Source organism: Lagenorhynchus albirostris, chromosome 5 (assembly GCF_949774975.1).
Source record: "Lagenorhynchus albirostris chromosome 5, mLagAlb1.1, whole genome shotgun sequence".
Lineage (NCBI taxonomy): Eukaryota > Metazoa > Chordata > Mammalia > Artiodactyla > Delphinidae > Lagenorhynchus > Lagenorhynchus albirostris.
Window position 1 is genome coordinate 137,387,405 of NC_083099.1, and position 25,855 is coordinate 137,413,259.

The window sequence follows — 25,855 nt, forward strand, 5'->3', positions numbered from 1 at the left end:
ACTGAGCATCTTGACAACTGCCCAGCCTGACCTGTAAGCTGGGAAGACAAATCAAGAACCACTCCTTTTCCGCTGCCCTTTCCCCATGTTCCACGCAGCTGCACTGCGGTTACTGACTAGTAGGGGCCTGTACTGTTCAATATATCAGGTTCTGGGATAACTGCTGTAGCAGTTGATTTGGTTGGGTTTTCTAAGGCACAGGGCTGATAATATGATATTGTGTGTCCTACCGACTCTTTGAAAAAGTGCGATATACAAGACATTTTTGATTGAATCCATTTGCTTTAGGAGTGACGCCTGTTCTGATGGACGCCTAGGGAGCAGCTTCTTGAGAAAATCCAGGCACTTGATTGAGAACCTTCTGGCTAAAAGAAGGCGGGTCAAGAAATGAGGAAATTATACTCCAATAAAGATGTTAAAAAAAAAAGAAAAAGAAATGAGGGAGCAGACTCCCCTGGTGGCGCAGTGGTTAAGAATCTGCCTGCCAACGCAGGGGGGCATGGGTTCGAGCCCTGGTCCTGGAAGATCCCACATGCCGCAGAGCAACTAAGCCCGTGCGCCACAGCTACTGAGCCTGCGCTCTAGAATCCAAGAGCCACAGCTACTGAAGCCTGTGCACCTAGAGCCCGTGCTCCACAAGAGAAGCCACCGCAATGAGAATCCCGTGCACCGCAAGGAAGAGTAGCCCCTGCTCACCGCAACTGGAGAAAGGCCATGTGCAGCAACGAAGACCCAACGCAGCCAGAAATAAAATATAAATAAATACATTAAAAAAAGAAGTGAGCAGAAAAGAAAAAACACAACTAGAAAACAAGAAATGAGGGAGGGCAGAATTTTGGATTTGAATTCTATTGGCTTTTCATAGATCGTTTCATATTTGGACTTTTAATTCTCACTGAGAATCTAATTACTGGAGAATCTAATTACTTGCAATCTAATTGCAAGTTTTCTATCACTGACTTTTTTTTTTTTTTTGTGGTACGCGGGCCTCTCACTGTTGTGGCCTCTCTTGTTGCGGAGCACAGGCTCCAGACGCGCAGGCTCAGCAGCCATGGCTCACAGGCCTAGCTGCTTCGCGGCATGTGGGATCTTCCCGGACCGGGGCACGAACGCGTGTCCCCTGCATCGGCAGGCAGACTCTCAACCACTGTGCCACCAGGGAAGCCCTATCACTGACATTTTTTATTCGGAGTATTTTATGCTATTAGTTGGGCTCACTGCAAAACACAGTGTCTTTCAAGTGTTTTTCTTAAATGATGAGATGCAGCAGGGAAGTGCATCAGACATCATGGCCCTATAACCGAAGCAACATTTTTACAAAATACAAACCTGTCAGCCGGGGCTCCCCTCAAAGCAGAGCCTGTGACAAAGGCTTGTGTAGGCAGTTTATTTGAAAAGTGACACTAGGGAGGAGTGGGAAGCAAGGAAGGAAAACAAAGACAAGGAGCCAATACTGAGCTCACCACTGCCATGGTAACCACAGCTCAAGCTCCTAAGACCTGCCTGGAGCTCAGGAAAGGCAGCTCAGAACCAGTTCTTTGGGAGCTTAACGCCTGCCCATGGTGTCCTATGGTGTCAACTCCCCCTGCTTCCAGGGTGCACTGGCAGGTGGCACCTGTGTGGATCTGGTCAAAGCAGCATCAGTGGCTGGAATAAGACGTGGGACAGAGAGGATCCGAAGTGACCACAAAAGGTGTTCAATCAAGATATTTACCAAGTGCAATGTGCTCCGCTATAATGTATTCTACTCTAGTACACACACACACACACTCTAGTTGAGGCCCACTAACCAGTGGTTCTCAAAGTGTCGTCTTTTCAGGGGGTCTCTGAGGTCAAAACCATCTTCATAATAATAGTAAGATGCTATTTGTCTTCCTCACACTCACTCTCTTGTGAGTATGCAGTGGAGTTTTCCAGAGGCTTTGTGGCATGTGCTACCAGAACAGAATGCAGATGCAGATATGAGAACCCAGCTGTCTTCCTCTAAGCCAGATGTTAAACAGATCTGCAAAAATGTTAAACAATTCTACTTGTCTCACTAAATTTGTTCTGGAAAATACAGTTATTTTTCATAAAATGTTACTTAAATACAACAAAATGTAACAGGTTTATTATTTATAAACAAATATTTTTAAAATTTCTACTTTAATTTCTCTATATAATCCACATACACAGAAACTCTTTGGGTCTCTTACTCTTTATGAGTATAAAGCGGCAGGTGCACTAAATTGATCATGACCTTCAACGGAATTGCAGCCTCCAGTTTGGTGGGAAGAGGACAGCTCTGTTAACTGCCACTTTCTCTTCCAAAGTGAATGGCCATTGCCCTGGTTGACCACAGGGTCAGTTAAGTCCAATCAACGAAGGCAGAAGTTCTGACCCTGACTGCCTGTTATAAGTGTCTGGGTGACATTAAAAATTACCCTGGCCTGGGCCCTGCTCCAGAACAATGAATCAAAATTTCTGGGGATGGGGCACAGTACTGTTCTTTACCTCATTATTGATGTATAACTTACATTAGGAGCACAAATCTTAATGATAATAACTATTTTTCTAAACATACGTGATTCCCAGGTAACTACCACCCAAATCAAGATGTAGGGCATTTCCAAATCACCAGCAGATTCTCTCATGCTGCCTCCTAGTTAATACCACTATTCTCATATATATCACCATAGGTTTAAAAATTATTTTCCTGATTTTGAACTTCATATAAATGGCATCATACAGTATATATATATATACATATATGTGTGTGTGTGTGTGTGTGTGTGTATATATATATATATATTCCTTTATATCTGGCTTTTTATGCCTGACATTGTGAAATTCACTCACGTTGCTAGGTAGAGCAGTCATTTCATTCTTGTTTGCATGGCTGTGTCGTTTTCCATTGTATAAACAGGACACAATTTATTTACCATTCTACCCTTGACAGAGTTGGCTGGTCCCCTCAAAATGCTCTTCAGTGTGGTGACGTGCCCTTACCCTAAATTAATACAGGAACAGGGACTCATTAGGGAACAGAAACAGCAGATTCACGTTACCCATCTCATGCTTACTGGGCAGGGATATGGTTATTGAAATGGAAGTCCCAGTTTTCCCAACTCTTTAAAATTATTAGTTTCTTTTCCTTTTCTCTCTTTCCTTTTTTATTTTTAAATACAGAAAATATAGTTAAATTTGCATAAATTAAAATGTGTGGCTCCAAACCTGGGTAGAGATTTAAGTTGTCAAAAGATAGGCGGCACTGAGTGCTAGATGAATTTAGATTTGGTCCCCCTGGCCAACTGTGAGTATACTCCTGCTAAGTTATCGGTGGCTTGTTTCTTTTAAACGTTTCTATCTAAGCTTCTTAATCTTACACGAGACATACCCAGATATTAATACGGCGGCGTTGCTCAAACTAATCCATAGTTAGTTACCAAATCCTCCAACCCCCTCAACTGCACTTCCCCAAATCTGTCTGATTCAGTAGAAGGTGCAATCATCTAGTCAGTTCAGTAATTTAAATAAACCTAGGAATGACTCTTGACCACAACTCCTCTCAGTAGCCTGCCTGCCCTGTACAGTCAGATCCACCTACCCAGTCAGCTGCCTCCAACAAATGCTGCAAAGCTACGCGCTCCCCCGCAGCTCCACAGCTACCACTCTGCTCTACGCGGCAAGTATTTTCTGCCTGGACTAATGCAATCGTCTCCTGACCGGTCTCCCTACCTCCACACTCTTCCCTGTCCCCAATTCCCCCATCTGAACCTACCCTCCACCCACCGCCCAGTGGCTTTTATTTTATTTTTTTTGGCCGCACCCAGCGGCTTGTGGGATCTTAATTCCCCAACCAGGGAGTGAACCTGCAGTGAAAGCGCAGAGTCCTAACCACTGGACTGCCAGGGAACTCCCCCCAGTGGCTTTTAAAAAACACAGATCAGGCCGTGACACACTTTTCCTCAAAGCCTCCTAATGGCTCAGTATGTGAAGGGCCTCAAACCCATCACACTGACAGATGAACTCAGACTTCTTACACTGGTCCTCACAGCCCTCACACCCTCCCGCAGCAAGTGCTAGGCCCCCTGCTGGCCTCCTGGCCTTAGGACACACCACGCTCCTTCCCTCCTTCCCACCCAAGGTCTCTGTCCTGCCTGCTCGGTACTGGAAGCTCCCTGCTGACCCTCTAATCTTTATGTGACGGCTCCTGTTTTTGCTAATCAAACCTCAACCCCAACTGCCTCCTCGCAGCAGCTTTCGTCGACTGCCCCATCTAAAGCAGTCGTCCCTGAGACACAAATCTGATGGCAGAGACACACATTAAATGTGCCCTTCTCCTAAACCTAGGAGTTTGAATTCTGGGCTTCTAAGAACAAACAGTGGGAAGGACACAATTGCCCTTTGAAAATTACAACATGAATGCCTCTCTGGAGGGACACCTGCCATATGGTAATGTAGTATTTTATTTACTCTATTAGTAACTACTATTTGATAACATTTATAATATTAATAGAACTTAATCTAAGAGAAGTTCAACTTACATTTTTCTTTCTTTTTTTTAACATTTCAATACTAGATATTAATCAGAAAGACAGTCAAAATTACTACGGTCGAAATTCTTCCATCAAAAATTTGTAATAAATGTTTGGTATTAGTCTATGTACAATTCAGTTTTTGGTGTAAAGTTCTTTGGCTTCAAGAAAAAACATTTGGTTTACTTCACTAATAGGAATATCTCTTAATGCTGGGATGGCCTCTTCTTGGTATTTCTTCGGCTGTTGGTTTTTGGCATAGTTATCTGTAAGAAGAGGACAAAAGGCTCTGTTTACCCAAACAATTTCTTCAACAATCTCTGTGGTTTGTGGAGACCCACCACATAGTTTACTAGGCTAATGTTTGGATAATGACAAGTAGCATGTTTAACATAATTAAAAGGCCCCTTAAATTCTCTCTTTAGAAGAAATGTCCCAATTAGAATAAAAATCAGCCAAGTTACTTTTTGCATCCTCTAACTTGGGTAAGAAATTAATATTTCAGGGACTTCCCTAGTGGCGCTGTGGTAAGAATCCGCCTTTCAAAGCAGGGGACACAGGTTCGATCCCTGGTCCAGGAAGATCCCACATGCCGCGGAGCAACTAAGCCCATGCGCCACAACTACTGAGCCCATATGCTCTAGGGCCTGCGTGCCGCAACTACTGAGCCCGTGTGCTGCAACTACTGAAGCCCGCAAGCCTAGAGCCCGTGTTCCGCAACAAGAGAAGCCACTGCAATGAGAAGCCCCTGCACTGCAACAAAGAGTAGCCCCCGCTCGCCACAACTAGAGAAAGCCCACGTGCAGCAACAAAGACCCAATGCAGCCAAAAATAAATTTAAAAAAAATAATATTTCATTCAACTGTACAATGATGATTCAAGCCCCATTTGTACATTTCTCATAGGAACAGAATTATATCAACACCCCAATCATTTGGTACAATCATTCATGCAAACTTAACAATTTCCCCTCTTTGTACAAATTGTCTATTTGCTGTAATTCCAGCCAAGTATGCAGGGAACACAGTAGGTTATCAGAAAAGCAATATCTAAAAGTTAAAAAATCATACCAGAACTTAAAAAATACTTTGCTTCTTAGAATCCAAGCAAGTTCAGGAACCTAATTTTTTTTTTTTAAATTTTGGCTATGCCACGCGGCTTGTGGGATCTCAGTTCCCCAACCAGGAGACTGAACCCAGGCCATAGCAGTGAAAGCCGGGAATCCTAACCATCAGGCCATCAGGGAACTCGCAGGAATCTACTTTAATCTTTAGACTTGAAATAAAAGAACTTAACAACTACAGAAAACATGCCGTGGCTCTTCTATCCACTTAATTGCGGTCAGGTGTACACAGTGATCCTGAGGATACACACCCCCAAATTCCTCCTCCCAGACAAGGCCTGTATGGACCTCTTTGTCATCCCTTGATCAACACAGCTTGCTTAGGATAAAAGAAGTTTCTCTCAGGCAAAGTTGCCAAGGAACATATTACATACTTGTGGTTTTTATGGGAAAATATACCTGTTAACTAGTGTAATAAACAGCATATTCATGACAGCTTATTTGTGCCATGTGAACATTTCCTCTGGTATAATCGTATTTATTTCTCCCAGTTTTTTTTTACTATGCTGATGTGTGTCAATTACTACAGCCTGTTCTTTGTTGCTTTTTCTTTTTTAAAAATATTTATTTATTTATTTATTTCGCTGTGCTGGGTCTTAGTTGCAGCAGTGGGATCTTTTTAGTTATGGCATGTGGGCTCCTTTAGTGGCAGTATGCAGGCTCTTAATTGTGGCATGCGGGATCTAGTTCCCTGACCAGGGATTGAACCTGGGCCCCCTGCACTGGGAGCGCGGAGCCTTTTTTTTTTTTCTTAAATGATCTAGGTTTATTTTTTGTTATTACTATTTTTTGGGCTGTGTTGGGTCTTCATTGCTGTGTGCGGGCTTTCTCTAGTTGTGGTGAGCAGGGGCTACTCTTTGTTGCGGTGCACAGGCTTCTCATTGCGGTGGCTTCTCTTGTTGTGGAGCACGGGCTCTAGGTGTATGGGCTTCAGTAGTCACAGCATGTGGGCTCAGTAGTTGCGGCACATGGGCCCCAGAGCACGTGGGCTTCAGTAGTTGCAGCACGTGGGGTCAGTAGTTGTGGCCCTTGGGCTCTAGAGTGCAGGCTCAGTAGCTGTGGTACACAGGCTTAGTTGCTCCACAGCATGTGGGATCTTCCCGGACCAGGGATCGAACCCGTGTCCCCTGCATTGGCAGAAGGATTCTTAACCACTGCGCCACTGGGGAAGTCCCAGGAGCGCAGAGTCTTAACTACAGGACCACCAGGGAAGTCCCTGCTTTTCTTGACAAAAGTGTCAATACCCGACTCCTCCAACCCCCGGCACTTTCCTTTGATATAAATTTACCTGTGATTGTATGAATGGAGTTGAGTGGAGAGGTACTCATCATGTTTATCCCGAATAAGAGCACATAACCAATCACTGCAGTAATGAGGAGGTACATAGGCAGTACAACTGCCCAGTATCTGCAGAAAAGAATATTAAAGTAGGTAACAGACTTCCTAAAAAGTTGCAGTTCTCTACAGTTCATCACCAAGTTAATACACTTTTAAACTTAATTTTAGCTTTGACTGAAATAATACATGTACCTAAAAGGCAGTCCAATAGTTCTACTGGCCTACAGTGAAGCTGCTATCCTGTACCCCTGTTTGAGCCCTGGTGTCTTTCTTCCCAGCAGGGAACACTTTCAGCACCTAAGCTGTTTCTTCTGGTGTTTACCTCCACCTTCCTACAAAACATACTCCTATTACTATTTCTTGACTTTTTAAACTTCAGACATTTTCTCTGAACAGCCTAATATGGAGATAAAGATGTATATATAAATAATGTTTGAAACTGAGCACTGTAATGTATTATTATTATGTCTTCTTGTACAATTTTTTGTTTTTCCTGGAAATTAATTACTACTTTTTGTCTGTTTGCTTGGTTTCTCATGTACCTATCAATACTCAGTCCTCAAATTCTCTGATAGAATCTAGTATGCCTCTTAATACCGTTAAACACATCAAATGCTCTACCTCACATGTTTTATTGGGTGCATTATTTAATAATTTCTTCCCTACTGTTTTCTCTTTCTGGAACTTCTAAGAGCTTTTTTGCTGTTATACTTTCTTCATCTTTTCTTTATTTTCTATTTTGCTATACTCTGTCCTACTTTCTGGAGATTACTTTAGGTGTTTCTTCTAAACCTTCAATTAAAATGTTAATTTTGGCTACCATATTTATAATTTCCAAATGCAGTCATTCTCTGAACATTCCCTATTTTATAGCATCCTGTTGTTTCATAGTTATAATCTTTTTTTATCTCTGAGGATTTTATTTTAAAGTTTTCTTCTGCTCTTTGCATTATCTCCATTTTCTTCAAGTTTCTTTTCTCTTTTCTTTTCTTGCTTTTTTCTCTTGTATTTCATTTTAGAGGCTTTCTTTTAATGTCTGATAAGTTGCCCATTCATATTTAAAGATGAAGTACTGGGAAGGCAGGGAGGCGGCTGGGGAGACATATAAAAATAAAAATAAAGATGAACTACTAACAAGCTAATTGGAAGCACTGTGCATATGTGGGCTGGGATGGCCAACTGGAGACCCACACTATGGGAGACCTGGCCATTCCATTGGAGGATCTCTAATTATCAGAAATTAAAGACGCTTTCTCTTGAGCTGGTCAACTTCTTCAGGGAGGACCCTCCTATCTTGCTGGGAGGAGGCGGGTGGTATAAGCCTGCCAACCACAAGCCTGAGAGCCTAGTGAGGAAAGGTGCTTGGGAGGAATCTCACTATTCAGCAATGCAGATTTTCACTGATCCCTGTTTTCAGTAACGTGCCTAGTTAGACCTAGTGTCCCCCAGACTAGAGACTCTCCCTCAGCCTTTCCAGAGCATAAAACTCCTGTCTTCTGCAGGGGAGGGTTGGTCTCCAGCTTTAAGGGCTGAGGAGGGGGATTTGAGGGTTGAATGCTCTTTAAACACTGTTTTCAGCCCAACCCAGAAATATCATGTTAAAGAGGTACCCGTACCTCCAATGTCTGGGCCTCTCTGTGTTGTGGGCACAGAGGCTCTGGCTGGCTTCCCTGCTTTAGCAATGTGGGAAAGTGGAAATTCAGTTAGTCACCTCTCACCTATCTGCAATCCACTTCCCAAGATTTTATTGATACACCTCCACTATCCCGTTATTTGCTCCTGTGGGTTTATAGCTTAACAATTATTTTTTTCTATGGGCTTATTTTAACAAGATTTTGGGAGGAAGTAGGGATAAAGATGTGCATTTAGTCCACCATCTTTAAATAGAAGCGTATCAATAATCGTCTTTAAAAAGCTTTAAATTTCTATACGGCTATTTATGGATCTTAAAAGAATAAATATAAGATTTGTATAAGTCTTAAGAAAAAACCTGATCCTTCAAAACAGCATTGATATACTCTTACTTTATTTAAGAAATACATTGAACTTACTTTTGAGGCCAATAGGTTAAGCCTAAGGAGTTTAGCCAAGACTCAGGAATAAAAGCCCACACAAGATACAGTACTGCAGAAGAGGGAAAAAAAAAAAAAGGAAAAAAGGTCAGTAAGGCACGCATCCAATCTATCAAGGTTCAGATAAAACAACTAGAGAGAAGTTGGCGCGCTGCAACGAAAGAGCCCACGTGCCACAACTAAGACCTGATGCAGCCAAAAATAAATTAAAAAAAAAAAACCAAACCATAAAATTTACGATCTTAACCATTTTAAGTGTAATGTTCAGTAGTGTCAGGTATATTTGTATTGCTGTGAAACAGGTTTCTAGAACTATTTCATCCTGTGAATCTGAAACTCTATACCCATTAAACAACTCCTCTTAGTTATTTTAAAAAACATGTCTTAACTTCCACTACTCACCCTGTATTTTAAGCAATTTAAGGGCAGAAATCATGCCTTAGTGATTGTTGTAATCCTTATAGCACCTAGCAATTTGCTTTATACGTAGTCGGTGTTCAACACTTCATCCCCACAGGGTTGAAAGTACAGACATTTAGGGGCATAAAGGTGAATTTATCTACCCTTGTTCTGATCCACAACATGCCTTATCTCCTAGAGCACAATCTTATTTCCCTCAATTCGGGTCTCTGTGGCACCCTTTACTGTTGTCCCTCTATTATAACAGCCAACCTCTGAGCACTCACTGTGGCTAAGCACACTTCTGAGCACTTTACATGCATCATTTCATTTAATCCTCAAAACAATCCTAGTAGGTATTAAGCCATTTTTACAGAGGAGGAACTGGAGTCTCAGACATGTTACATCCTCTGTCCAAGGTAAGTGGCAGAGAGAAATTTCAAGCCTGTCTCAGTGATGATGAAGGATTAACATTTTTCTCAACAAATATGTATTACAGAATTCTCTATGTCAGGAGTGTGCGATACAATGGTGAACCCGAAAGAGATGGCCTCTGCCCTCTCCGAGCTTAAAATTGAGCAAGGAATAGAGAAGAATAAATTGGTGTTTTCAATACACTCTGATAAGTGCTAACGAGCGAGTAACAAAAGAGGATATCGGAACACATAAGAAGGCCCTCAGCCCGCAGTGGCGGTGATGTGAATGGTTAGGAAAGATTTCCTGGAGAAGTCATTAAATTGGGGCCTAAAGGATGAATAGGGGGTTAGCCAGATGAAAATGCTGGGCTTGTAGACGATAGGAAGGAAGGAAATATGAGAAAACAGTGTTCCCAGCAACCACCACAGAGAGAGCGCTGGGGATCTGAAGAGAGAGCTGGTATGGTAGATGGCAGAGGGAAAAGCTGGCAAGGAACTGGCGTGGAGCTTGAGTTTTCAAGATTAATGAAATACAAACAGCATTCCCCTGGTGGTGCAGTGGTTAAGAATCCGCCTGCCAATGCAGGGGACATGGGTTCGAGCCCTGGTCCAGGAAGATCTCACATGCTGCAGAGCAACTAAGCCCCTGCGCCACAAGCCTGCGCTCTAGAGCCCGGGAGCCACAACTACTGAGCCTGCGTGTCACAACTACTGGAGCCCACGTGCCTAGAGCCCATGCTCTGCAACGAGAGAAGCCACCGCAGTGAGAAGCCCGCGCACCGAAGAGTAGCCCCCGCTCGCCGCAACTAGAGAAAGCCCACGTGCAGCAACAAAGACCCAATGCAGCCAAAAATAAATAAATAAATTTATTAAAAAAAAAAGAAATACAAACAGTGGGGAAACAAATGCAAATTCATAAATGGAAATGATGTGCTTAGTTTAATTAAGTGAATGAATATTTACTGTACATCTGCCATATGCCAGGCACTATGAGAAGGTCGAGGCTATAAAGATAAATGAGACATGGTCTCTATTCTCACAAAGTCATGTGGGAGAGAGAAACGAGTCAAATGTAGTGGCAGGAACTTCCCAGGCACTACCTTACTGGACCCTCCCCAGACCCGTGAGGTGTGTGCTAGTAATCCTTACTCACAGGTGAAAAAAACTGAGGCTCAGGGAATGTAAATAACTTGCCCAAGGTCTCACAGCTAAACGTTACTGAGCGGGAATGAGAACCTGGGCTTACAGGCAGTGGCCAGAGCGCTGGAAACGACATGAAGCGGAGGCAACGTATTTGGGGGAACCCCAGGCAGCGTGGAGTGGTTCGGGCATCAAGTACGAGGCAGGGAGAAACCAGCCGGAAAATTGAACAGGTCCCAGATCATGGAAGACCTTGGGCGAGGAACATGGACTTTACGCTCTGGGCAAGGGGAACAACTGGATATTTTGTTGGTAACTTTACAGTTACAGCAGACTACCAAGAGAAATAACCATCCAGCCTCCAACGAGAGGTTTTAATCAGGGAAGTCCACATCTGGATCTCAAGTGCGTCACTGTCATGGCTGCATGTAGGATGAATCTGTGGAAGAAGTGAGACCCCAGCAGGCTCAGTGGCAGCAGCAGATGAATGAGTTGGCGGAGAAGGAAAAGTACAAGTGAAGACGACTCCCAGGTTTTCAGAGTGGGATCTAGTCATTCCAACCCTGAAGAAAGAGATACTGGAGCAGTCATTCTCCACACAGCGTCGAGAGATTTTCCAAAAAGACAAATCTGACCCTATCACTTGCCAGTTCAAATCCTTCAATGCCCTTAGAATAAAATCGAAAATCCTTCCTAGGGCTTGCAAGAACTTGAACGACCTGGCTCGGCCCGCCTCTCCAATGTCCAGCCCTCATGCACTATGCTCCAGCTCTGGACAGTGTCTCATTTCTGTGCTTCAAACAACCTTGCGGACGCAGGGTCACTGTAGTTACAGTGAGTGCTGTCTGCCTGGAACGATCTTCCTTTGGCTCTTCCAATGCAGATGGTTCCTTAGCCTGCTTTATGTCTTAGCTCAAACGTCACCTTAAGAGAGGCTTTCCCCAATCACTTGCTCTCCCAGCTGTGTCCCACCTACCACACCTTCATTACTCCCTGTCATTTCCCTTTATTTCCCTCAAAGCTATTACCACAATCTATAACTACTGTGATGGACGGAATATTTGTGTCCCCCCCCCACCAAATTAATATGTTGAAACCCTAATCCGCAATGTGATGGATTTGGAGGTGGGCCCTTTGGAAAGCAGTTAGGTATAGATGAGGTCATGAAGGAGGGGTCTCCATCATGGGATTAGTGTCCTTTCTTTCTCTACTACATGAGGATACGAGGATACGGTAAGGAGGTGGTTGTCTGCAAACTGTAGGAGGGCCCTCACCAAGAACCCAGCCATGCTGGCATCCTGATCTTGCACTTCCCCGTCTCCAGAGCTGTGAGAAATAAATGTCGATTGGTTAAGCTACCCAGTCTACAGTATTTTGTTATAGCAGCCTGAACAGATTAAGACAATTAGCTTTTTAAATCAGTAAATATTTCAATGTACAGAGAGACTCATGTAACCCCTGAGTACCCGCCACCTAGTTTCATTATGACTGTTGGCTACTGGCCTCTGACCTCCTCTATCCTATTACTTTCTGCCTCACTGTCTCAGGTTTCAACCTTACTGACCTCCATCTGTTCCTTGAAACCACTGGCCTCCTCGGGCTTTTGCACTGGCTCTTCTCTGGGAGGCTCTTTCCCTGGATTGCCACATGGCTAACTCCCACTTTTCGTGTCTGTGCTTACAACTCATCCCTCAGTGAGGCACCACCTGACCGCTGTATTTAACGATGGCAACCTCCTCCCACTTCTTATCCTCCTTTCTGGCGTAATTTCTCCCCATGGCACACATTATCATCTGACATTCTGCATGTTTAACTATTTAATTTGTCCATTGGCAATCCCCCCCTAGCAGAATGAAAGCTGTGAAAGCAGGAAGTTGGGGGCTGTTTTGCTCTTCCGTTGCCTGTAATAGTGGCTGGCACATGGTAAGTACGCAAGAAAAATTTGCAGAATTAATTTCTGGTTGTGGGTACTATTGGATTTAAGTCTTAAAGTCATTGCTTTTATTTAAATACATAGTTTCTAACCCTTCAAATAACTCTATAGAACAGGGATTTACAAAAATGATGATGTTGATGATAACGATAACAGCAGCAGCTAACACTGAATAAATACAGGTATCTCCACTTTCCGAAAGCTCGCTTTAAGCCATTTCGCTTTTATGAAAGACCTACGTTAGTTAACTGTCTTGGGTAACCAAAGGAAATCTGAAGAGGATTTTTGCTTTTACTTAAAAAGCATTCAGTGTTTGTTTTGCAGGGAGCCGTGATACAGGCAGTGCCCACCCAGAGCAGGGAGAGTGTGGCATGTCTGGGCTCCTTCCCCAGAGCTACACTCAGCATCTCGGCATCAAACCGCCATAGCTCTGAACTGTGTCGGTGAACATCTTGATCTCAACCGAGTATCTTTATCAAATTGAGTGCATTATCTCAATTTATCTTCTGCATTGCTTAGCAAGATGTGCCCTAAGGTAATCGTTTCTTTGCTTTACGCCATTTCTGCTTACGAAAGGTTTCATAGGAATGGTCTCTACTTTTGGATTGTGGGAGAAACCTGTACTTATTGCTCCTATGCATTCTTTTAAGTGCTCTGCATACATTACGGCAAGTAATCTTCACAACAGACATAAGAGGTAGCATAGTGAAGTCAACCCAGCGTGCCTGGGTTCAAATTCTAGCTTTATCATTTACTGGCTGTGTGACCTTGAGCACATTACTTAAGCCCTGTGTGCCTCTGTATTCTCATCTGCAAAATGAGGACAGTAATGACAATATCTATCTCACAGGACTGTCTTATGCTTCATAAGCATTTGATAAACATCACCACCCTTTCACAGATGAAGAATCTGAAGAACCAAAGAAGTTAACTAAACAGTCCTCCACAAAGCTAATCTGTGGAGGAGTCAGGAATTGAACTCAAGTCATAACTTCTTCGCTCCATAGACTCCCCTGGCCAACAGCTTGGTTGGCTATACTGATGTAGTTAGGGTTCAGAAGCATTACCACTCCATCTTTCTGGTTTCCACAAAATTCTAAAAAGCTGTGGGCACCCACTTTTCTCCCTAATTCTCAAATCCTTTTGGGGAGAGACATGGGGCCCACTGTGTGACTCTGGGAATATCGTGTCTCAGTAAACATCAGTTTCCTTATCTGTAAAATGGGACCTTATGGGGACTGATTGAGACCCAGGATGTAAAGTGCAGCTGACTTCTATAACCTGATTGCTGTCCCTCCCACAGGCTGCACTGGGGCCACACCAGATTACTCATTTCCAAACCCCACAATGCCTTCCCACTTCTTCCTTCTTATTGGTGAAGACAAAATTCCTGTGAGAAAGCTCACTCTGACTCTCAGGGTTTTTTGTTTTTTTTCAGCCACGCTACTGCGTGGCTCACAGGATCTCAGTTCCCTGACCAGGAATGGAGCTCTGGCAGTGAGAGCACAGAGTCCGAACCACTGGACCCCCAGGGAATTCCCTGACTTTCCAATTTGATTTCTTGTCTCGACACTGGCTGCTCATGGCCCTTATCACACTGATAGAGAATTGTAGATTTACTCCTCTGTCTTGTCCACAAAACCATGACCTCCTTAAAGGCAGGGACCAAGTTGCATTCACTTTGCAATCTTGACTGGTGCTGCATTTTAAAGATCTGTTGAGATTAAATCTTTCAGGCTCATGTCTGGCATGTAGAACACTCTTAACAGACAAGAGTTCTCTCCAGGTTTTCTCGCAAAGAGACAAAGGTAGAAAGAATCACAGTTCCTGTATACACATTCTACAAACAAATGCAATAATTTCCTGTCCTTGAACACCAGAGAAAGGCCCTGGCCATCCATCAGGAAAGTACTTACTGAAGCCAAATTGGGAGCTTAAGAAAAGGACAAAGCCATAAATCGCTCTTTCTGGCAATGGCGACGGTGAATTTTCCACCATTTTCCCTGTGTCTTTAGATAATCTGTGGGAAAGAAACACAATCATCTGTCAGTGACTCACACCACTGGTCTATTATAACCTCATCGCTTTGCTATGGGCACAGCCTCTCCGCAGTTTTTTTCCCAGCCTAAATCACTGCCAACGGGCAACCTGCACACAGACCTCTAACGCACACCCGCTTGCACACGTGCACACAAGCACCCATACCTCGCCTGTAGGCGCAACCAGCCCCCAAACCTCACATGCACACGCACACAAGCACACGCGCCACAGCGCGCACCTCCCGCAGTGTAAGGTGGGGGGAGGCAAGGAGGGAGCAGGGGAGGGACTGACGCCACTCCAGCTCTGCAGGTTTCGCCTCCGTGCGAAAAGGGAAGGGCAAGCAGGGACAGAAGGCCCGTGCGGCCTCCTCAGGCCTGGGCCTCGGCGCCCGGGACCCGGATCTGCCCTCTCGTGGGATCTGTTTCTCATTCGAGCCCGGGGACTGGGGTTGGCCCTCGACCTTGGGTCTTCCATGCGCCCACTCCGGCCGCTCCCCACAGTTCGGCCACCTCCGTGCCGAATCCTCTGCGCAGGCGCGGATCAGGGAGCCGCAGGGGGGCGAGAGAAGGAAAACAGAGAAAGGCCGAGTCGCCAAGGCAACCCCTGCGCGGGCGCAGGCGCACTGCGACCCTCGTCCGACAGGAACGCGCGAGCGCGGGCGCGGGAAGGATCGGTCAGCTCTCCGCCGCTGGGGGCGGGGCGGCACGACGGCGCAAGTGCATTGCGACCCACGTGACGCGTCTGCCGCCTGCGCCGCCGGCCGCTTCTGCCCGCCCGCTGGCTGACGTGGAGGGCCTGAGGCGGCGGCCGCGGCGGCGGCCCGCGTCCAAGGCTCGCGGGCTGCGGGCCCCGGTGAGTGCACACCTGGCGCGCGGCAGGGCTTCCGGATGTGTCACCTTGTCGCGCTGCAGCCGAGATGCCCGGGGAGAGGGGCCCTCCACACCCCCTCCGTGGGTGTGTGGTGAGTGTGGGTGTGTGCGCGTCGCCCCGCGTCGTTGGCCGTGGCGCCCGCGGTGTGTGTGCGCGGGTTGGGTGCCGGTGCAGAGCGGGAGTGTGTGGTCGCTTTTGTCGGCCTCAGTGGGTGTGTTTCCTTTGTCTGGTGTTCTCCTTTAAGTGTGGCCCCCTCCGGGCTTCTGTGCGAAGGTGGGAGAAGCCCCTTTGTGTGCGCATCCCCCGGCCGCACGCGCACTCTCGCCCCAGTCGGTGCGCGGGTGACACCTTCGCTAGGCGGAGGGTCCGCCGGCCTGAGCGCGGGTGGGCACGGCCCCGTGTGTCCCCTCCCGGCTCCTCTGTGTCCGCGCTGGTTCTAACCGGCGACGGCGTGGGCACCCCGGCGGTGTGGGAGCCCCCGTTTGTGTCACTGCCTCTCTCCGGGGTTGCGCGTCCTCCGCGCGCGTCGCCGCGCCTCCTGTAGTCGAGACCCCCGCCTGCAGCATCGTCCGCCCGGCGGTGCGTCCTCGCGTGTCCCCGCGCGCGCGTTGCGCCTGGGTCCTGTCGAGTGCGTGATCAGGTCGTCGTTCGCGAGTGTTCGTGAACGTTCTTGCACGCCCCTCCTCTGTCTTGTGTTCCCTACACCTGCGCTACCTGTTTTCGTGAGAATGGCTGCCGAGCGCGGGGAGGGGACGGGGAGGGAGAAATCAGTTCAGTGCTCCCCCGTCCCCTGCGCCTCTTCGGAGCATCCTTCCTCCTCCAGAGCTAATGGGAAGGGGGGACAGCAGCGGGTCTGGCCCGCTGCGCCGTAATATTTACGATGTCAGGTGTGGCCGGTCGAGCCAGCCTGTTTTGGGGACGGAATAAGGGGGCCAAGGGCCAAGAATGGAGTCAAGGCATAGGTGAATGTTGGTTGATAGCAGTGTGGCGTACTATTTTCAGAGGCGCCCTACACGCCCAAAGACCTTCGATTGCAGACTCCTTCCAAAATAATATGTACACGACACCTGGGCAAATACCTTTTAGGCGATCCTGGGCGTTCTTGATAATACTTAACGGTTCATATAGTGGTTTATGGCGTTCACGTAAATTAACTCTCTTGATTCTGCCTGGCGTCATGGCGAGGGAAACAAGGTAGACATCTTACAGGTTTTACTCCCGCCTTGGGAGCAGTTTCCTCATAATTACGGCTCTAGCTAGGACATTCTGTATTGCAGGAAATTTGCCTTTTATCCTATTAGAGACCCATTACCCATTAGAGACCCAGCTACTCCTCTTGCTCAAAGGTTCGTGCTCTGCGCTCAAGGGCTGCGTTTCGGTGTCTGTTTCTCGTTGTTCATTTGCTCAATTTTCTTACTCTTGCCTAATTTTCCGGTTTTTTCTTTTTTTTTTAATTTCTGGAAGATTTCACACATAAAATACAGAGGGGTATCTAACCAATCCATGATTAAGATTTACAGATGTAATTATTTTGCCGAATTTACTTCAGATCCTCTTTTTAATTTAAAAGAACTAAAATTGCAAAATATGGAGGTGCTCTCAGTTCCTGCCTCTCCTTCCGTAGAGGTTGTCACCGTGTTTAGGTTTGTGTATATCATTCCCTTGCATATTTTATACTTTGATCACGGTGGATCCATAAACAATATATAGTGTTGTGTGTTTTAAACTTTAATGGTATTAAACAATGTGTCTTTTTGCAACTTGCGTTTTTCGATCAGCATCACATTTTCAGACTTACATATGAATAAACTGGATAATTGTGTTTGGTTCATTCATTTTAATTGCTGGTATAGAATTCCATTGTATGAATATACCATAATTTACTTATCCGTTTTCCTGTTGATGGGCTTTGTTTCTGGTTTTTGACTCTAAAAAAACAATCCTACAATAAACATCTTTGTACTTGTCTGCTTTGTGCACACGTTTGGAAGTTTCTCGAGAAAATACACCTAGTAGTGGATTTGCTCTATACTAGGAAATATGCATCTTCAACGTAACTAAATATCACAGAAGCTCTCAAAGTGGTTGCACTAATTTTCACTCTCACTGGTATTGAGTGAGGACACCCATTTGTCACACCCTTGCTAACACTGTATGTTACCTGACTTTTACATTTTTGCCTTCTCTTTACTGACCAGCTTCCTTATAACTTTAGCTTGCAGCTAAATTTGCTTGCACCCACCTTGGCTTCTGCTCTAGCCCTGTGTCAGCCTATGGGTTCATCTCTCACAGTTAACTGGCTCAGTCTTTATCTCATTTGGTTCTCATAAGATTAATTCCAGTAAACATTTATTTTGTACTTAATGTATCAGTTTCAATGGTTGATGTAAGATAATTCCATTGTATGTTAGATGTACCTCTCTAATAGCAGGTGAGGTGATTTAATTAAATACTTTTTTGCATATGATGAACGGTTTTTTAAAAATCTTCTTTCCTCTAATGTAATATTTGATACCTTCAAAGTATGTAACATATGCAAGTTGTGAAGCAAAACAATAAAATGAACACCTATCAACCCACCACTCAATCCAAGAATCAAAATGATCAATCCAGGAATCAAAATGACCGATATTGAATGTGCTCACCTCCAGAGTGACTACTATCCTAAATTGTGTGTGTCATTCCTTGTTTTTTTAAAAATAATTTTATCAGATATGTATACATCCCTCAACAATGTATTGTGTGGTTTCTATTGTTTTTGAATTTAAAAAAAGGAATACTGGATACAGCTTTCTGGGTCTTGCTTATTTCACTCAATGTTATGTTTCTAAGAGTCACTGATATTCAGTATAGATATGTCATTAATTTTCACAGCTGTGTAATATTCTGTGGGTGAATATAACACAGTATATGTGTTCTTCTGTTGATGAACATTTTGGTTGTTTCTAGGTTTTGCTGTTTTGAAGATTCTTGTACATATCTTCTGGTACATAGTTGCAAGAATTTCTCTACTTTTCACACTGGGGTATATGACCTCTGGGGAAGTAATAAAGATTTTCTGAGGAGTACTTGGGCACAGGTAATATTAATGAATCAATTTGTGATCATTAAATTCCATGTGTACCCTTTCGTAAAACTGGTAATGCCGAAGCCTGTGACAGAAACTTCCTCCTGGTTCTACTTTCCCACCTTCCCTCTCACAGTAGCACTTCTGCCTTAAATTAGGAATGCATAGCGCTCACCCATATGGAATCTTACCAGGGTAGTGTCCCAGTTGAAAAACTCTCCATGGAAAACAAAAGGCTAATCTAAAATACATGCAGCTATAGTGTTAGGAAACACCTCTTTTAATCCAGACACTTCCCATCTCCTCAAGAGCTGCATTTCCAATAAAATGTAACTTTTATGTTTAATTATCATTATATATACTAGTTATTTTTTGATCAACTTTATGCTGTAATAATTATGACATTTTAAACCAATGATATGTCAGTTTTAAAATGTCTCTGTGATACTCCAGAAATTCATCCTTTGCAATTTTTAAACTTGGGGCTGAAATTTTTTAGATGTCATTTTAAAGTGTGAAGAATATGTAATTTTTAAAGCGTTGTGGTTTGTGAGTAAAAAAATATCGGAATACCACTGTGGTAAGCTATTTGCTAGAAGTGGAATTGCTGGGTTATGGGGTATGAATGTTCAACTTTACAAAATGATACCAAATTGTTTTCTGAAGTGGTTGTACCAGCTTATACTTTGGCAAGCAGTTTTGTCAATTTATATACTTTGATTAGCAGTGTGTAAGAGTTATAGTTGATCTATATTCTCTGCAACACTTATTACTTTTAGACTTCTTAATATTTATCAATCAGATGGGTATGAAATGGTGTGCATTGTGGTTTTAATTTGTATTTCTTGATTGTTAATGAGTTTGAGCATCTTTTCATTTGTCTGTGAACCATCTGTCCTTTTTGTTCACAAAAAAAATACCTCGTCATATCTTTTGCCCATTTTTCTGTTGGGGTGTCTTTTAAAACAAACTGGTAACATCGATCCTTTATTGAGTATACATGTTGTAAATTTCTTCTAGTTCATGCTCTGTCTTTTTGCACTTCATGGTGTATTTTGCTGAACAGAAGTTCTTAATTTTAATGTAATCTAATTGGAAACTTTCCCTGCCCTGGGATTATAAAGTCATTCTCTTGTGTTTCTCTTTAGAAGTTTTTAAATGACGCCTTTCACATTTAAGTTCATAATCCATCTGGTACTGATTTTTGTATATGGTGTGAGGTAATGATCCACATTCATTTTTTCCCCCCATGTGGCTACAATTGACCTCACTCCGTGTATTGAATTGGCCCTCTGTTCACTAGTGATCTGCTGAACAACAACAACAAAAAGTTTGGTAGCATTTATCTGTGAGATCATTTGGATCTAATTTTTTGTGTGTAGAGGACTGTAAATTGTTGATAATTAGCAATTGAATAGTAATAGGACTTCAGGTTTTCCATTTCTTTTAGTCAGTTTTGGTAAATTTTATTTATTTATTTATTTTTTGTGGTACGCGGGCCTCTCACTGCTGTGGCCTCTCCCGTTGCGGAGCACAGGCTCCGGATGCGCAGGCTCAGCGGCCATGGCTCACGGGCCCAGCTGCTCCGCGGCATGTGGAATCTTCCCGGACTGGGGCACGAACCTGCGTCCCCTGCATCGGCAGGTGGACTCTCAACCACTGTGCCACCAGGGAAGCCCTATTTATTTACTTTTAAAAATTTATTGGCATCAGGTTCATGGTATTGTCTTAATTCTCTTTAATCTCTTTTACTTGTAGTTATGTTCCCTTTTCTCATTTTGAATATTATTTGTGTGCGACTTTTTTTTTTAAATTTTGCCAGAAGTTTGTCTATTTTATTAATCTTCCTAGAGGATGAATTTTTGGCCTCATTTGTTCTATTTTTGTTTTTTAGTTCATTGATTTTTGTCTCCTTTATGATTTCCTTCCTTTTCCTTCTATGAGTTTATTGTTTATTATTTTTCTAACTTAAATTGCATGATTAACTTACTAATTTTCAGTCATTCCTGTTTCCTACTACAAGCATGTAAAGCTACGCTTCCTCACAGTTCATTTTTGCTTTATGTAACATGGTTTAATTTATGGTATTTTCATTAACTTTTAAATTTAAGTATTATTAAAATTCCTATTTTGATTTATTCTCTGACTTACGTGTTTTAAAGTTTTCTTTAAAATATGCTTTAAAATTTCCAAATGTTTCTTCATTAACATTTTTCCTTTTCGTTCATTTCTTAATTGTGTTGTCATGTATTGTATACTTTATCTTTCTAAAAACATTTGTTTGCCCTTGCTTTATGGCCTTGTACATAGGGAATTGTGATAACTATTCTGTGTGTACTTGTGAAGAGTACGTATTCTCTAGTTGTTATGTATGTGTTAGATCAGGCTTGTAAATTGTGTTGTTCAGACTGTCTATATTAATTTTCAGTTGTTTGACCTATCATGAGAGAGATGTAGTCTTCCACTGTTACCTTCTAACAGACTTCCTGTAGTTCTAACAGTTTTTCTTTTTATGTATTTTGAGACTATTTGATTAGATACATGCAAGCTAAACATTGTTTTCCTAGTGGGTTGAACCTTTTCTGTTATGTTGTGGTTCTCTCCATGCTTAATTTTGATTTTTGTCTTAGGGTCTGTTTGGTCTATCCCACCTTTCTTTTGGTGGTAATTTACCTGGAATAACCTTTTTCTTCATTTTCATGTCACTTTTCTTATGTCCTTAGATTTTAGGTATCTCTTATGAAGAATATATTACTAGATTTTTCTTTTAATCCAGTCAGGTAATTTATGATTTTTAATTTGTACTTTTAGAAGTTAGTTCAGGTCTCTTGGTGGTCAACTCATTTTTTTATCTAAAATTATTTTTATTTTACCCTTGTTCTTGAGGATAATTTTGATGGGTATACAGTTCTAGGTTGATGCTTTATTTTCTGCTTATATGGTAAATATATTATTCTACATGCAAAGTTGTCTGCTGCCAGTTTTATTTATGATAATTTGAAGAAAATATTATTTTTCTTCTGGCTGCATTGGATTTTCTGTCTTTGGTTTACATCTTCACTTCTAAGTCTAGATGATTATTACTTTTTATTTATCCTATTTTGGATACATGTGTTTCCTGATTCAGAATTTTGTCTTCATGAGGTCTAGCAGATTCTGAGCCTTGTGTCCTTTAAATACTTTCTCTCTGATTTTATCTATTTTCTCCTTCCGGAAATTTAACTGGATATATATGTATTAGACTGTTTCCAGATCACTTTTCATCTTTCACATTTTTCATTTCCTTGTATCTTTGCCAGCACTTAAATTGCTGGGTAATTTCATCAGGCATATGTTCTTGTTCGTCAGTTTTCTCTTCACCTGTGCCTGATCATCTGTTTGACCCATGTGTTTTATTTTCCTTTACTTTTAACAATTATATTTTTAGTTTCTTGAAGTATCGCTCGGTTCTTTTTTAGCTATACCCAGCCATTTTTTTTAGTCTCATGTTGCTTGCTCATGTTTTTGAATCTGTATTCTGTAGACTGGCAGTCCCAATGTTTGATGTCCTCAGGGGTCTAAATTTATTGCTTGTTTTTTCTGTTGCCTTTCTTATGGTGGATTGTCCCCTCCTGTGCTTAGAGATTTTCAGTGATGAACTCCTGATTGATTGGTCTTTCTCTGTGGGGATTTTGAGAGTCTGATTTGGGGGTACTTTCCTTCTGATAGGATTTGTATTAGCTTTGGCTGGGAGCTTTACGTGGGACCAACCTTTCAGTTTTCTCACTTTGCTTCTGGCCCATGATCCCACTGTTGCTCTTGGCATTATGATTTATCATTGTTGACTGTCAGGTTTAGTTTCTAGCTAGAGGTTTGTTGCTTTGGGGGGGAAAGGGTGGTTTTAAATGTTGGCTATTTCTATGAGCTCAGCAAAATTTTAAAAATCTAGCATCCACTTTGTTTTGCAGTCATGGAGTGCCCCATTAGTTCATCATCATCGATGGGCTCAGAAGTCCTTTACATTAGTATTTAATTTTTGTAGTATATTCATTTTAGTATGTGTTAGGAAAAAAATTCTGTCCTACCAAACTTAAGATTTCTTGGTGGTAACAAACTTTCCATTAAAACAAGTTTACATCTAAGTTAAAATTTGAGTTAGTGTAAATAAAAATATTAAATAGGTAACAGTACAGTTGACAAGTGGGTTTGGCAAAGTTTTCTACTTTGGGGTATGCAAATTAAAAATTTGGGAAGCACTGAGATATGGAATCAAGATGAGAGGGCAAGATGTGCCCTCTGGACATAGTGAACCTACAGAGAGAAACCTGTAATGACCAAACAGTATAAAAATTGCTGTCAAAAAGATATGAGCAGGGTGCTCGGGGCTTACAGAGAAGCGGTGCAAAAATAAACTTGGTGGTAGTGAGAAGTTCAGGAAATGCTTCCTGGAATCGAGTATTAAGGATTGGTAGGCATTGTGGTTGCAGAATAAGGTTTGTTTAGAAGTGCCGGGCAGCTCAGTATGACTGGCTTCTACGTTGCATGTCATGGAGTGACTAGAGACATGCAGGAACAGGATCACCAAAGGCCTTCTGTGCTATAGTAAGGAGTTTGGACTTTATCCTGAAGATGATGAGAAGCTTCTCAATTATTTTAAGCAGTGAAGTGTTATGATCGGAGTTTTAGGGGATGCCAAGATTGAAGGCAAGTCACCAGTTAGGAGACTGCTTGTTTAAGTAGTTCAGAGGAGAAAAGGTGGAGCTGCAACCAGGGCATTGGCAGTGGGCATGAAGAGGTGTATGTGTGCTAATTTCGGATTCCTTAGAGGAGTCGAAAGGACAGGACTTCATGGTCAGGTTGGTTAGGAATGTTGAAGGAGACTGGGGGAGTGTAGACGTCCAGATTTCTGGTTTGGGTAACCAGGTGGCATGTAGAGCAATTAACTGGTAACATACAGAAAGAGGAAAGAACTTGGTTTCATTTGTTCTTGAGGAAAAAGATAAGTTTGTTTTTGAACTTACTGAATCTGAGAGGCTTGCGGGACATCTTGGTTAAGACCCAGTAGCAGTCGATAGGGAGGGTCTAGAAGTCATGAGATGCAACCCAGCCTGGAGAGATTTGAGAGTCTTCAGCATTTGGACATGTCAGCTGTGGTTTGCTACAGTGAGTATGAGGTAATTTAAAGTAGTACACAGATAAAAAAATAGGAATTTAACGTGTCTGAAAAACGTAAGCTGTATTTCAAACCTATAATATCATGGATATTATCACTTAGACCAAGTGAGCCCCAAAAGAAGAGAATATTAAGTAAATAAAACACATGGGATCTGTGGAAATGGCAAAAATTGTGGTGAAGCTATGCAAATGATGGAAGTTCAGAAAGTGCTGTTTTAAGGCATGGGTATGGTGGATAAGGTCACCCAAGGAGAGAGTAAGCGTGAGAAGAAAAGAGAGTTGACATTTGGGTGGCGGGGAATGGAGAAGAAGAGCCATGGAGACTGAGGAAGAGCAGCCAGAAGAATAGGAGGAGAACCAGGAGAAGATGGTCTTTGGAGTCCAAATGAAGAGTTCTGAGAAGGAGGAAGTGGTCAACAGCGTCAAGTAAGTCGTAAGCTGAAAAGTGCTCTTTGGAATTAGTAATTAAGGGAGACCATTTAGTTAGAGGCATCCAAATAGCGGATTAAAAAAACATTCATCTAATATGTTAATGATAGCTGATATTTGTAGCGTTTCTTATACACTGTGTGCTATTAAAAGCACTTTAAATGTGTTAATGGATTAATCAGATAGGTAGGATTGCTGTCCTCATTTGATTAAGTGAGGAAACTAAAGCCTACAGAGGTTAAGTAACTTGTCCAAGATCACACATTCAGGAAATAGAGCCAGGATTCAAGCCCAGGCAGTCTGGTTCCAGAGTCTATGCTCTTAACCACTATGCCGCATCGCCTCTCTGGTTAAAACAAAACAGAAAATAAAAATAACACCAATGTCGTAATTACAGTGCAGTTGGTGTAGGGCATGGTATCAGTGAGATATGCCAGGCTGTGACTGACCAGCATGGTGTCACAGTGGCTCAGTCTGCCAGGTATGAGCATGTTAATTGTATTGTAACTGATGCCATGATGGTGATGTGTGGGCTGTGACAGACCGTTCTTGGCTCTTTCTGTATTTATATACAAAAAACATTTGCAAGACAAATGAGTTTAAAAGTGTATATATTTCCCAGAATAGCATATGTCCCATATTATGTGCCATACTTTGGGTGCTAAAATGTCTTCATATTTTTTCCAGTCATCGTTTACTTTTGGAGTTAAATTCTCTAAACTCTGGAAGTATTGTTCATCCAGGACAGGTCAGGTTCCAGACATTGTAGATAACCAGTCTACTGGAAAAGGTCACCAGCGGCTTTATTGAAGCAGCTTCCCTTAAATGGTGGAAGTGGAAACCCAATATTAGGAAAGTGAAAATAAACGAGAATGGAGGATTTGAATGGCAGAAAAGGAAGAATTCTTGATGAGGTTGAAGAATGTGGTAGGAGATAGGGGAGACATAAGTCGTAATGATTCCTGGGTGTGGTTGGAGAGGAGCTAATCAGAGTTAAAGATTTAAAAACTGGTTTAGACCTGGGCAGTGGTCCAAGGTGTGGCCTTGTGAAGGAAGAGCCTAGGTGAGGTGGGCCGCAGATTTCATTTTAGTTGAGAAGGTGGTTGCACTGCAAGGCTAGAGTCCTGAAGGGTTGTCCACATGGATGTTGGTGTGGCTGGAATGATGATTGGAGGAAAGAGGCGAACACTGTGAACTAGGTGCCTGTGTTCTTAAACATGACAACAGCCAGGAGGCAGCTAGACGGCAGTGACAACGAAACGTAGATCTAGTGAAATACAGTGTTTGAGAGGAAACTGTGGATTCAGAAGACCTAGGTTTGAATCCTGCCTAGCTTGGTGACCTTGAGCAGATTACT

The 25,855-nt window shown here is 42.9% G+C and overlaps 2 protein-coding genes across 4 annotated transcripts in view; one reads left to right on the plus strand and one right to left on the minus strand.

Annotated features, from left to right (window-relative positions):
* Positions 1-1,372: 1,372 nt before the first annotated feature.
* Positions 1,373-15,636, minus strand: PIGP (phosphatidylinositol glycan anchor biosynthesis class P). Of its 3 annotated transcripts, none has more exons than XR_009540817.1 (5): positions 14,855-14,976; positions 9,030-9,102; positions 6,929-7,047; positions 4,527-4,783; positions 1,373-2,005 (listed from the first exon to the last, which is right to left on the minus strand). XR_009540817.1 is itself a non-coding variant. In XM_060150921.1 (5 exons), the coding sequence occupies exons 2-5, from the start codon at positions 14,934-14,936 to the stop codon at positions 4,653-4,655; spliced, it is 405 nt and encodes a 134-aa protein (XP_060006904.1). In that variant the 5' UTR covers positions 14,937-14,958; positions 15,488-15,636; the 3' UTR covers positions 1,373-4,652. The 3 variants fall into 3 exon arrangements, 2 of the variants coding, with proteins under 2 accessions (XP_060006904.1, XP_060006903.1); XM_060150921.1 differs by adding an exon at positions 15,488-15,636 and having other exon boundaries at positions 1,373-4,783; positions 14,855-14,958; XM_060150920.1 differs by adding an exon at positions 15,439-15,617 and having other exon boundaries at positions 1,373-4,783; positions 14,855-14,958.
* A 243-nt stretch (positions 15,637-15,879) lies between these two features.
* TTC3 (tetratricopeptide repeat domain 3) overlaps positions 15,880-25,855 on the plus strand; it is a 139,027-nt gene continuing 129,051 nt past the window's right edge. Inside the window, exon 1 of the mRNA XM_060150918.1 lies at positions 15,880-15,949. Within this exon, the coding sequence (XP_060006901.1) occupies positions 15,895-15,949 (55 nt within the window). The 5' untranslated portion in view covers positions 15,880-15,894. The remainder of the gene's footprint in view (positions 15,950-25,855) is intronic.